At 33.3% G+C, this 13350-nt stretch overlaps 2 protein-coding genes across 2 annotated transcripts; one reads left to right on the top strand and one right to left on the bottom strand.

Annotated features, from left to right (window-relative positions):
• Positions 1–350: 350 nt before the first annotated feature.
• LOC114421800 (mitoferrin-like) lies at positions 351–4113 on the top strand. Its single transcript, XM_028387873.1, has 6 exons — positions 351–586; positions 663–738; positions 1278–1373; positions 1702–2218; positions 2569–2704; positions 3605–4113. Exons 1-6 carry the CDS (start codon positions 470–472, stop codon positions 3803–3805), a joined length of 1143 nt encoding a protein of 380 aa, XP_028243674.1. The 5' UTR covers positions 351–469; the 3' UTR covers positions 3806–4113.
• A 4098-nt stretch (positions 4114–8211) lies between these two features.
• Positions 8212–9946, bottom strand: LOC114424409 (NAC domain-containing protein 104-like). The gene is made up of 3 exons (XM_028391249.1): positions 9470–9946; positions 8886–9157; positions 8212–8653 (listed from the first exon to the last, which is right to left on the bottom strand). The coding sequence occupies exons 1-3, from the start codon at positions 9630–9632 to the stop codon at positions 8516–8518; spliced, it is 573 nt and encodes a 190-aa protein (XP_028247050.1). The 5' UTR covers positions 9633–9946; the 3' UTR covers positions 8212–8515.
• Between the last annotated feature and the right edge of the window lie 3404 nt (positions 9947–13350).

The following is a 13350-nucleotide window of genomic DNA, read 5'->3' as shown; positions in this document are numbered from 1 at the left end:
TATGCACTAAACTAATTTAGATCGGGGAGTTTAAATGAATATCATATTAATTTTCATTATGTGTTCTAAATATTTCCTTGATTTCATTTTTCATTTTCTTGTAAGTCAAGATAATATTTATTTGCATAAATTTTAGGTAATTATTTTTGTTTAGTTGCCGCACTCAGATCTCAAACAACAAATCTCAAATCTATTCTTCTATTGTTTATCAAATTAAAAGGTAAATCTATTTATATATTTAAAAATAAATAATCATTTTTGTCCAACATGTATAATGTAATAAAAATTTAAATTTAAATTTTCAAATATAAAAAATACTACAAATTGATCCATGTCTTATCACTAATTCCAACCCTAGTTAAAATGAAGAAGCAGAGAGTATGTAGGGTTTAAGATCGCGTTCCGAAACTCTGGCGAAGTTTCTCCATTAATTCTTCTTGTGCATTTCTCCCACACTTTAGATGTGAAGATGAAGGAGTTATCTCAGACCCAGAGTGTTGTTGTCCATGGGATTGCTGGTGCTGGTTCAGTGGCTTTAGCCACTGCCTTCACTTATCCTCTCGACAGCATCAAAGTCCTCATTCAGGTTCTCACTTTTACTTCATTTTAACCACTACCTATCTATATCAATTACTTCAATCTCGTGTTTTCTTTATTCAAAGGTTGGTTCCAGCACCGGTAAAGAATTGGACCCTGCCCAGGCTTTGACGAGACTACTCTCTGTGTCCGGCAATGCAGGTAATTGTAAAGCTACTCTTTTCTTCTTCTTCTGGGGGCTTAGGCTTAGTCCATAGTCTGGACAAATTTCTTCGTAAGCACTTATTGAAGTAGAAAATACAGTAAGAAAAAATAAATGTCTCCCTTGAGTTAAAATTAGCTTATGCATTTGTTAAAGTCAGCTCTTTGGATAAGCTAAATGAGAGAAGCTTCTCCAAAAAGCTGATTTTAACTTGTGCATCTGTTAATTTTATCTTATTGGAGAAACTTATCCAAACAGGCCTGTACTGAATGATAAGTTGCTTAGGAGAAATGCTCAACCTTAGATGTGTGTATGCGTAATAGACAAGAGGATGCAGCGTGATGATGGACACAGTTTACTAATTCTTAGTAGTTTGTGCACTGGATTAATAGAAAAGGGCTTTGTTTTGGCGTTTAGATTTGGTCTCATGGTACAGGTTTTGTGAAGCTAACTGCATGTTTCTGTTGGTTTCTTGATGCACAAACTGTATATACACGGTATGTTAACTCAGTTGTCTTGTTGTATTTGGGCATTTTAGGTTTGTTTAATGGTTTTGGCTGGTTGTTGGCTGGAAGGATTTTTGGTCTGGGAGCACGATTTGGGGTTTACGAAATCCTGACTGCCTTTTATAAAGGTAATTCCTAAGTTTTCCTTTGAATTCCTTTGTGATTTTTCATGAAATAAAGTGGTACTACTTTGTTTTAAATGCTTATGACATGTTTCTATTTATATCAGTCATTCAAGATTGAAGTTTCGGAATGTCTGTAGATTGCGTGGCATTGTGTGATTTTGAGATGACCTTTTGATTGTTTGACCTAAAGTTCATTAGTTTTTTTTTTTCATTTTGATTTTCTCTATACCTTTTGGAGTCTGTTGTTTGCAAATTACAATTTTATAGTACACTTCTTTTTTGGTGGAGAATGATTTGGGTGCTCAGACGTATATTTTTTGTCACTTGGCAGATGGTCGGGAAAATAATTATTTGTTTGCTTCTGAGGCTCTTTTGGCTGGCGTGGTAGCTGGTGCCGTTGAGGCAGTCATAAGCTCTCCATTCGAACTCATCAAGCTTCGTATGCAAGTTACTGCTGCTTCATATGTTCCAAGCTCCAACTTTGCTTTGGAAAAGGGGGCTCGTTCACCTTTAATTGCAAGATTACTTCATGGCCGTTATCCAGACAAGAGGGCATTGGACCTATATGTTGGTCTCATCTCCATCCTAAAAACCAAAAATACAAACGTGACCAGTGCCTTGCTAGAGTATCCATGGACAATGACAGGATCTGGGAGGCCACCATCAGTTTCCAATGTCAGGAGACCATCTGACATTATATCTTTGGAAGGATGGAGGACATTTTGGAGAGGACTCCGTCCTGGAATTGTCCGAGATTCTGTGTTTAGCGGCATATTTTTTTCGACCTGGCAATTTCTGCACCAAGCAATGCTAGATTGGAAGGCTGTAGGGATGGATCCTCCACCCAGGTTCATATCTGATTCAATAATTAAATGGACATTTATTTTGTATTATTCTCCCTTTTATTGTGTTTTAGTTATATTTTTTAGGAAAAGTAGCTTTGTGAAAAAAAAATTTTATTGTGTAGTGGTCTAACTACAGCTGATTACTTGTACTTCCAATTAAATGAGTAATCTGCATCAAAAGAACCAATTAGGAAATTCCACATGCTCTGTTGTTTGTTTGATTGGGTTTCATGTGATACTTGATGCATTAAATTATATATTTTGTCATCTGCTAGTACTTTTAGATTAATTAGTTTAATTGCAAGTGAGTTTAATTATTGTTTTTTGGTCTAAGCGTGCTTGTCCTGACCCAGGTTAAATGAAGAAGTCGGTCCATTGTCTCCTTTGACTGTTAGTCTTACTGCTGGATTCTCAGCTTCAGTTGCTGCTGCTGCTTCACATAGTTTTGATACTACAAGAAGTAGATCACAATGTACTGTGCTGCCAAAGGTATGAGTAATGCTGGTTGTTATTGAAAAGTTTGAAACCATGTGGATATTGTCTTGTTTTGATTACTCTTACATGTCAAGGCCTTGGTATTAATTAGAAAATAAATAGTTTTTTGTTTTAATATTTTCTATAGATTTCAGTATTTTACAGCAATATCTTTCACTGAGAATTGCTTTTCTTTTCTGACAAAAAAAAATATATTTGAAGGACAGAATGAGTACAAAGGACAAGGAGGCTAACATAGTCTACTTAAACTAAAGAAAAGTTAACACAACTTGAATACAGAGTAACTCTTTAAAGTTTAATCCATGCATTTCAACCAAGGTGAAGAAAACTGTATGCTGATGATTCTGTAAAAAAAATCATTCTGTCCCATATTAGGTACAATGTCAAAACTGTTTTCTTTATTATCCAAGAACTCAATGTGTTATTAAAAAAAATTCTGTTTTGCCTTATATAGGATGAAGTGTTTTCCTTTTTCCAGAGATGTTCCTCTATAGTTCCCACAATTAACTGTAGGATTTTGTCCTGACAGTCATCAAGCTTTGTGTTTCCATTCTTGCTGCCCAAAAATTTGGTACTGATATCTAGTTGGTAAAGTCACTTTAAAACTAAGATAGTGGGGGCAAAATGCTTGAATGACGTCCGACTAACTACATTAAGCATGGCGTGGGTAGGTTAGTTTGGGAAATTTGTGTCTTCATATTTCTGCAGTGACCCACAACTCACTTGTGGATCATACCAGTGTTCTTTGCTTAAAGTATATATGCTAATTTTTTACGTTGTCATGCAAATTTTGATTAATATTAATATCTCATGTAAGTAAAATAAATACAGTAATTTCATGTATTTCCCAATTGCAACCAATCTGATAGCAATTCACACTTTGTATGGTTCTAGTACATCTCCATGGAGAGAAAGATTCTGAAGTGGAAACGACCAGGAACCAAGTTTGAAAGAATTACTGGCATCCATCCTTCTGACAGAGGTGTCTTGTTCCGTGGTATTGGTTGGCGAATGGCTCGCTCTGGGCTGGCATCATTCATTATTGTAGGAAGTTATTTATTTGTTGCTGATCAGCTTGGTTCTAGTTTGACTTAATTACCACATATTCATACCCCGATTTTGGTTAATAAGTAATTGTAATGTTTAATATATTTTTTTCTGGAGAAGTCATGTAATTTGGGATGCTGCTCTGTGCTAGTTAGTAAAGAAAAATAGAGCGGAGACAGTACTTGATGTACCCGGATTGTAGTCCAGATAGAAAAAGATAATTTGTTCAATACATATAAATGATCCTTGATGTGGGGATTCACAATGGGAATTTGATTTTTTAATTCTCTTGTACAAGAGTTTGTACCTTCCAATGACTGGTAATTAAATAAGAATATACATTTTCTGCTTGTTCATGTATTATTGCATCCCTTTCTTACTTTATTTGTTTCTTTGAGTTCGAATATGAAAGTAACAGGCTTGATGTGGTCAATCTTTAAATTATACACTGACCTTCATATTTTGCCTATTTACACCACCCACCCACACATCCGTTTTTTGGCCCTCTAAGCTATTGTTGTATACTTGAATCTAACCAAACTTGTATTTATACAGCATGTTCTAGTGTTCTGGTAATACAAAAGACAAACTATTTGCTTATGAACTTCATATCCCTATCCCGTTTATGTGGACCCTTAACTGGTTAGCTTTCTCTTGAGCCCTCATGGTGCAAAACCACAAGACACTTTTTTTTCTTCCTCTTTTTGTTTCCTTCATATGTTAGGACCTTTGTCCCTTGGGCGACAAGTTCTCCCCCTTTAGCACATTCAATTCTCACTCAGAATTTTCACCTTTGAACGCCCTTTTCCCTTTTGAGTAATCCCTTTCTGTGGGGTTGACTTATTTTGAACTTTTCTGTTGACTTGTGATGGTTGCATGGGTGGGTTGGTATAATTAACTTCACACAAAAGCTACCTAGGTATTGGCCTCACAATCATGGTCTCTTGTTGTACTTTTTGCCATTGTAAGGGGGAGAAAAATAATTCCTAGAAAACAAGCAAGCCAAATGGCCAATATGGTTGGGTTAGATGAGTACTTTCTCAAACACCTGCCTTCCACTTTGTGGCTTTCAAAGCACATAAATTTTGTTGCAATTGCAAACAACCAAAGCTTTATGAACAAGGTGAAAACCAAGGCCCATTTGAGGAGGGTTTTCATGACAGACAATCATAATGACTTCCAATTCCATTTGGCATTTTCAACTTTACAGGTCTAAATATAGTTTCTGTGAGATTGAGAGCCACAAAGTATAATTATGTGGTTCTTCTAAGTAAATGACTTTTGGTCTCTTTGAAGTTGCCACCGAAAATCACACCTCTTTCTCTCTCACTCAAGTCTGTGTTATGTTGATAAGCAAGCACGAGTGAGATGATTAGGAGGTTCAGTGGTTACGAGCTGATTAAGCAATGAAATAGTATTAATTATTATTATTATTATAAGAAACAGTGGAGGGAGGGTAGAGTTGTTTCGTAAACGATGGACTCGTGGACACGAAGATCGAAGGGAAACATACTTTAGATAAGACAAAACCTCCGCTCTTTTTTTTCTTTTTTCATTTAAGTAGTACTAAGTTTCAGATGATGGATTCTATCTTAAGATTTCAAACCACGTTATGACTTGTGAGAAGAGCCACATGACTTTAAATTACCATTTTAATCGAAAACCAGGAAATATTTTTTTACAATAAGATTGTGCAAGATTTTCTACAGCCATATAAGAGATAACAAAATAATATTATAAGAAAGTGTTATATGAATAATCAAACTAGTTAAAAAATCACTTCACAGGGTGACTTGAAAGAAAAGGTTTACTATATAGTTGCAGCTTTTAGTAGTAAGTTAGGACTGTTTTATTCCTAATTATGAAAGTGTAAGAAGACAATCCTAGTATGGTATTGTGGTTTGGTGCTGCCAAGTACTTTTGTTTTATTTCTAACTAAAAGCAGTGACTAAGTTGTGGAACAAGATTGCTATGAATATTTTGTTCCTATATATGCAGAGCCATTTGGGTAGGAGAGGTCGAAGAAGAAAAGTTATTAGAGAGAATAAAAATGACTAGATGTAGTAATTGATTTTCTCTTGTTAGTGGATTTAATACACCGGTCAAATAGTTTCATCCTTTTTCTTAGTAGCTTTGAGATGTCAGTTATTACATTACTTTAGTTAATTAGTATAAAGCGGAACATAAAGGTAATGCTATAAAAGCTTATGTCTGTAATATCATAATCTTGAACTTTAAATGAATATATTTGTCGAGGGGAAGTGTGATAGCTTTTATTCTTACCAAAGCATTTCGTTTTTGTATTACCTTTTGTTTAGTTTTGTATTTGTTTTTACTTTAATATTTTATTTTATTTTAGTCTTAACTCTCTGATTTATTAGAAAAAAAGATTTTAATTAATTTAAAATTCGATCAACATATAAATAAAGTTAACTTGATAGTATCTAAACAATTCAATATTAATCAATTATGTCATTCATTTGATTCTTTCATATCTTTTAGCATGACCATAACTCAAAGGTTTGAATTTATAAAACCTACCCATCAAACAAACAATGGTTGTTTTTTCTAAGTGTTAAATGTCATGCCATTTTAAATATAAAACAGACAAGCTATTAGTATCCGCTACACATCAATATTGTATCTAGCACGCCATTGCCAAAAGAATCATTGCAATAAGTTGACTTCAACGATGATGTTGCTTATTATACCATTTGTTTCACTAATTAACTAAACATACTACTGGAAATTATTATAAGTATTATATATTCTAAAAAATAACCCTTTTTATTTCTCAGAGTATCTTTTTACTCTATATATGAAGGATTTTTTTTTTTTTGGAATACATGACACTAGTTAAAGTGAGGACTCCTTTTTAACAGTTTTTCTTCCATACATAAATTTTTTGGAATCGAAACAACATACTTGAATGATTCGAGTTCTTTCTATTTGAAAGAATACATGTATGACAAAATCTTATTGCCCTTTTTTTTCCTATTTGAAACAATATATGTATGATAACAAAAGCTATAACTTCTATTTTTCTCTTATTGACCCAAGCATTTTTACCATTAACTACGGCGTCAAATCATGTCAACTATAAGTAACCTTCATCATATCATTTTGTATTTGAGATAGATGCTAATTAATGACGAAGATACCCAATAATGGAGTTCTAAAATTTGTGATTATTGATTTTTATCCATCATTGTATTCGAAGTATTATGATAAAACTTACAAAGCTTCTGGTCATTATCGTGTCTGTTCTAGTGGATATGTATGGGGAGAGAAGAAAGAACCTCATGAATGAGGTAAGCATCATGAACTGGTGTCTCACTCTTTTTGTGATGACAATATATGGATATAATATAGTGCTCGTGTTGGTGCTTTAAAGCATGCGAATGCTTGCATCACACATGACTTGATGCTTCCCTAAGCAGGAACCCATATATATGCCATAAAAACAGAACAAAATAAAAGAAAATAAATAAAATAAAATGTTCCTTAGCATTGTGACACAAGACAACTAGCTAACAAATACCATCAAAGTAGGCAAAAGCTATAAAAGCCTAATAGGACTATTGCCCAATGTTCAGATGGAAGCATTCCCTTACAGTGCTCTATGGGCTCCACAATCCTCCTCAAGTTCCATGAATATAAATCTCATTTATTCTCTCAACACTACCCTTGCACGTGAGGATCCCAACTCCCAAATGAAATAAATCTCATGCCTTTCAATTTCACCACTCCCCCTATCCCAAAAGATTTTTTTTTTTCATTTTGTTCTATATAAACATAATCCATGAATAGTATAACAACTAATTTACATTGACTTCTGAGAGTCTATATAATATCATCCATGTAGTTAACTTCATCTCATGAGATAAAACTGTTTTTTAACCAAAAGAATTTGCAGAAGTAACAAGGTAGGAGCAAACATTCCAATTACGTTAATACCCTTACCTCAACCTAAATTCTGCCGCACCACAAGATTATAAAATTATGGGGCATCACAAGGTATGAATTCAATGGGTAAGCACTCATAGTATAAAACAGTTTTACACAATCATCTAATCACAAATTACTGTTTGGATTATTTTAAAATAATTATTTTAAAGTCAACAAATTTATCATACATAATAGTTATAATTGAATAACTGTGTAAAACTTTACACCATCAATATATAATTTTTTTTTTTCTCTATATAAGGAAAAGAAATACTAGGTATAGGAGAAGGGTTTTTCGTTGTTATTCTATGAAAAGATTTTAAGTGCACAAAACTTTCATGCAACAGTAGTAAAATGTAGATTATATGCTAAATTAATGATACTTGTAAAATTAAAGAAACGAGAAATAGACCTTTTGCATATCTTATCTTGAATTGGAGGATTAAAGACTCCTATATTAATGGCTGAGAATAGATACTAGATATGTGATTATCCACGTGTTGGAATAAGGAGTAAAGAGCATAGAATTTTCCAAGATTGACCTGTGCTGCTAGTGAATGGGATCTTTGAAAGCATAACGTCATATTGCATATTGTTTGGCCATGAATTTCATCTAGTGCCCCACTTGAAAGGCTGCTATATAGAAATCTAGCTATAGCGACTTCACTGATTACAATGGCAGCTAAAAACTGCTAAAGGATTTAACTACAACCAGTAAATAACAACATTAATAATAATGATAACAACAATTAGCTTAAATTAATATCCTATTTGGATATATAATGCAGCTAACTAGATCAGTTGCATCAACTAATTTGGCAAACTTATTTCGTCAAGATCATCCAATGACAAGAAAACTTCATCCAAACAAGAGAGCTCTGTTCCATCACCATCATCTTCATCGTTATCCCGTTCATAAACTCGACATATCACCCATTTACTATGGTCCTGAATCAAACAACAAAGTAAAAAAATTTAGAACATAATCAACTATCAAAGATAGCTTTACACATCTGAATTTATTTTTTGGGGTAAAATTTTCATTTACTATATACTGTGTGCATTACGTTTAGGGAGGAGAGGAGGAGAGAAGGTGGATTTAAATTCCTCCACTAATATTTCAATAAAAATTAACAATTAATATTAGCTGATAAAAAAAATGGGTGCACTACGTACTAACCGGTTTAGGTTGTGATCTTCTTCTGGATGATATGCTAGAGGAAGCAGAATCTAATAGACGATACTCTTGCATTATCCAATTGGTTGTGTTGCCATCAGGGGCTTCTCCCAAATGGAACACATAATATTTCTTCATGCCAACTCTCTTGTTGCTAGAGTTTGAAATCACTGGCTCTTCCATTCCCATTGGCATCCAATAGCCATTGCTAGTGACCCTATTTTGTGTCCTTCTGCTGTAGTAGTACCATTGCTTTCCCTCTGCCAAAGCTCTACCTGCAGCAATGCAACACCACCACAATTGATTAATACACACCAACTTCAATTTAATAATCTCTACCTATTTGTCATGTCAATCTGCCATGAATTTTTCTCTATGTATGTATCGAGACTTTTTTTTTTCGCTCCAAAGTTATCCTCATTCAGAAACATTCTTGTTCAAGACACTGTTGCGCATTAAACATAGGCATCTCTCTCATTGGAAATTTGAGCATTAAATATAGGCACCTCTCTCATTAGAAATTCGAACCTTGGTTACTAAGACATAAATTAATAAAGAATAGTAGATATGTATATATATAGATGTACCATGAAGTTCCCAAGGATCATAAGGGTAGAGTTCAAGATCAGGGATGACATCTGGATGGCAAGGAAGAAGATTTGCCTTTCTTTGAAGGAAATGAACAACAAGCTCTTCATCTGTGGGGTAGAAGCGAAACCCGGGTGGGAGGTTGACATTGTTATCTCCCATTTTTTGGAGCAAACAAGGAAGGAAGGAAGGTTTGGAGTGAAAGAGCAATGGAAAATGAAGGTGGTGGGTGACAAGGTATATATGGTGTGGTATTTATAGAATTGTGATGCAAAGAAAGAGAGGGAGAGAATAAAGACTAAATGGAGATATAAGAGACTGACGTGAAACTGAAGTTGGTGTTTATCACATACAAATACAATACCACAATACTTCTTATTCATATCTCAATATTTTATCAAGTGTTTGATAAAAAGTTTTGAGTACTTTCAGCACTCAACATCAAGCAAGCCAAGGCGGCGGATAACGGAACGTGATGTACCACTTAGCCAAAACGAGATCTCCAAAACTATGTTGGAGAGAGAGAGAGAGAAAGAGGCTTATGTGTGAGAGAGAATGTTGCAGCTGATTCTTTTAAAGTTTTTTATATTGTTTTTTTCATTTTGGAATTGGCACAGTTTTATTCCAATTTTTAGAGAGGAACATGTGAAAAATTCTTTTAGGATGGTATGTTAGGTAGATACCCTTATATGCATTATTTTATATTTATACTGTTACTGTTTTTAGATATAAGTTTAAATTTTGAATATATTTGTATCTTAATTTTTCATTATATTTTTTTTGGTCAACTAGAGTTAAAGATTAATTTTTTGAAATATCAAAATTTATTTGAGTTAACATTTCCCAACATATGTTTTACTATAATACGAATCAATAATAAAACGCATAATCACATGCTTAAAAAATAAAATTATCTATTAATCATCATGTTATATATTTATTTGATTATTTGTATCTTAATTATTTTATCTTTGTATTAAGGTCATATGGTGTATATATAGTTGAAGTTTGTAAGACATTTATTCTCTCTTTTGGGTTATCATCACACTTCATGCTGATATCATCTATGAGCATCATACACGTGGCACAAGAGTATGGTTTAGGTATTGGGCGAATTGAATTGGGGTGTGACCGACATGTTGGAGTATACCTATATATGCTTCATAATTATTAGCAATTATCATAGGATTTTTAGATTTAAATAAAAGGTCTTTTTGTTTGCTTTCTACCCATATGCTTTTGCCTTGCTTTGTAATCAATGGGTTAGTAGTAGGAGTAGCACAGTGGGAACTGCACATACATTCCACATGAAACAAATCAATCAAGTGAATCAGCTAATTTTCTTTTTTTGAAGGCTAAGGGGCCACGAGTTTAACTGATTTGCTTGGGTCATTGGCGGGGCCGAAGAAGCCCCCACATTATTTATATAATTAATCAATTATTAATCTTGCATAAGAAAGAAACAAACATATAAAACTCTACTAGGAACGAACTACTTTGCTTATAACTTTTCCAACCATAAATTACATTTTGCAGCTCTATTATTATATAATTTCTTCTGATTTAGGAGGTCAGCAATTATAATTCTTCCATTAAAGTAGACAACATTATTCTGTTTCTGATGGCTAACCTTAAATTTTGTAGTACCATTTGAGTCCAATTATAACCATGTTGAGATATAAAAAATGTTTGAAAGTTACTATTTGCAGTACAAGGTGTTACAGTGTCTTTCTTTTATGTCATTATCTCCCTTTAAGGTGGTACCAACTTCCGAGAGACTACAACCAAACTATAGGCATCAACAACATAAAACATCAAGTTTTAGTTTCAAAATCTTGGTGCCATATCATGTTAATTTAAATTCCCAAGGCTTGGAACTAGGTTCGAAAGTTACTTGCACCAATTTTAGGTGTAATCTATGATCCCCTCCCAAGAAGAAAAATTGAAAGAAAAAAAAAAAGATAGAGATCCGAGTATATTTCAAGTGGATGTAAAAGCACTACCATCTGGTAAACCTTGCTATCTATGGCCCATTTCTGGGCTCTCGTGGACCAAGATTTCAGAAGCAACCTTCGATTTGTAAGGCAAATTTTATCCATCAGGCCCAGTAAGCAACATTCCCCAAGTGTATTATGAACTTAGTTTTTCATCCCCATTTCACATGATTGACTTTGGTACAGGTACTTTTACCATAGTCATCAGATTGGTTGTCGGTGCTTATTCCACAAAGAAATTGCTCATGCATGTTGAAAATATGCATAAATATTTAGTTTAGATAAAGATTAAAATCTTATTCTTATTTAAAGTTATTATCATTTTTGTAAGACTGATATGTTGATATTTAAATTTCATATTATACTTTAGCTCTATGTACAGAACTTAGTTTTAAAAGTTTAACAAGCTCATTGGAATACTAGATCTTCTCTTCGTTTAAAAATTGATTTTTTTTTCTAACAATGCACGCCATAATGTTTTCTTATTTACTTATTCTTCTATGCAAACAGAAATAGTAATAATACCAGTGAAAAAAATTAACTTGCAAATGTTGCAATTCTATTTCATACTTCTGCAAGTGTTAGCATATTAACACACTTTTCTAATATTTTTTTTTTATTATTTGTTGAAATTTACTAGTATTCATAAAGTCGTGTATAAGACTCATTAAATAAAGTGATCGAATTCATAAAATCTAATAATTTTTAGTCAATAACAAGTACTTGTGTAGTTGTGTTTGTAAGTATATTGTTAGTATTTCTCTCCATTCCATATATTGGAGGAACATATTTCAAAATCAAACGGCACTGACACATAGTTGTGACATTTTGTGACCTAAAAGTTGTGAGTATAGCATTTTCCTAGAGTGGAAGATAACGTACACAGAGTGGTTCTATGGTGTGGGGTTTTCATCAGAAAGAATGCTAGTAGGTTTTAACAAGGACAAGGACTAGAAAGCACATAGCATCCATCTGTTCCTGCTAAACTTTACTAGGAAAACATCAATCCTTGTATGAGAAAGACACACACAACAAAAATGGATAATTGCTGGAGCATTCACAAGTTACAGTCAGATTCATAATGCAAAAATTTCGGTACATTTCCATTTCATTTCCACATTCTGAACTAATTAGTCACTTTTTAGATGATCGAGACATCCAAAAAATCCCCAATTATATACTAATACTTTCCTCTTTTCTTTTTTAACTGTTATATAATACACTTTGAAGCTCAATTAGCAGCAGTGGAAGTATGCTAAAAGAGCATTATCATGCTCCAAATGGAATATAAGCACGCAAGTTTTGCTGACTAATATGATGGTGTTACGGTAATTGAGTGGTGGGTCTGAGTTAGGCATGTTTGGCTCTCATACTATCTTATTCCTTTATCCTTTTCTTATTATTGGCCAACACCAAAAGGGTAGGGAGAAAAATTAAATAGAATTATTTATACATACATACCAATATTTTAGTATTTTAGTGTGTCCAGTAGTAGTTGTTACATTGAGTTGTGAAGTACTGCACTACCATCGGACAAGGAAACAACTTAAGAGTCTTTGTCTCAGATCTTTTTTCACCTTTTCAACAGCAAACCGTTTAACATCTAAAATATGTAATGGGGAAATGAGAGTCTTCTAATTTTCAATTCTTTTTGTATTAACCACAAGGATAAAATACCATTTTAATTTCTGAAAGTATAAAACATTGTCACATTAGTCACTGAAAGTATGGAATTCAACATATGTTCCTTAGATATCAAATTAGTCCTTAAACTTAAGGGTAAATAGTTATTTTTGTTCTTGAATGTGTAATTCATTGACAAATGCGTTCCTGAAAGATAAAAATATAAAATTTAGTCCCCAAAAGTGTAAAAAGTGTCGGCCGTT

Source organism: Glycine soja, chromosome 8 (assembly GCF_004193775.1).
Source record: "Glycine soja cultivar W05 chromosome 8, ASM419377v2, whole genome shotgun sequence".
NCBI classification, from domain to species: domain Eukaryota; kingdom Viridiplantae; phylum Streptophyta; class Magnoliopsida; order Fabales; family Fabaceae; genus Glycine; species Glycine soja.
This window is presented reverse-complemented; position numbering and strand designations above follow the sequence as displayed.

Coding starts and splice junctions, on each gene's coding strand:
- LOC114421800 (XM_028387873.1), top strand. CDS start 470: ATGAAGGAGTTATCTCAGACCCAGAGTGTTGTTGTCCATGGGATTGCT. Junction 1,374..1,701: donor CCTGACTGCCTTTTATAAAG/GTAATTCCTAAG, acceptor GTCACTTGGCAG/ATGGTCGGGAAAATAATTAT. Junction 2,705..3,604: donor AATGTACTGTGCTGCCAAAG/GTATGAGTAATG, acceptor GTATGGTTCTAG/TACATCTCCATGGAGAGAAA.
- LOC114424409 (XM_028391249.1), bottom strand. CDS start 9,632: ATGGGAGATAACAATGTCAACCTCCCACCCGGGTTTCGCTTCTACCCC. Junction 9,158..9,469: donor TGATCCTTGGGAACTTCATG/GTACATCTATAT, acceptor GCATTGCTGCAG/GTAGAGCTTTGGCAGAGGGA. Junction 8,654..8,885: donor GAAGATCACAACCTAAACCG/GTTAGTACGTAG, acceptor TGTTTGATTCAG/GACCATAGTAAATGGGTGAT.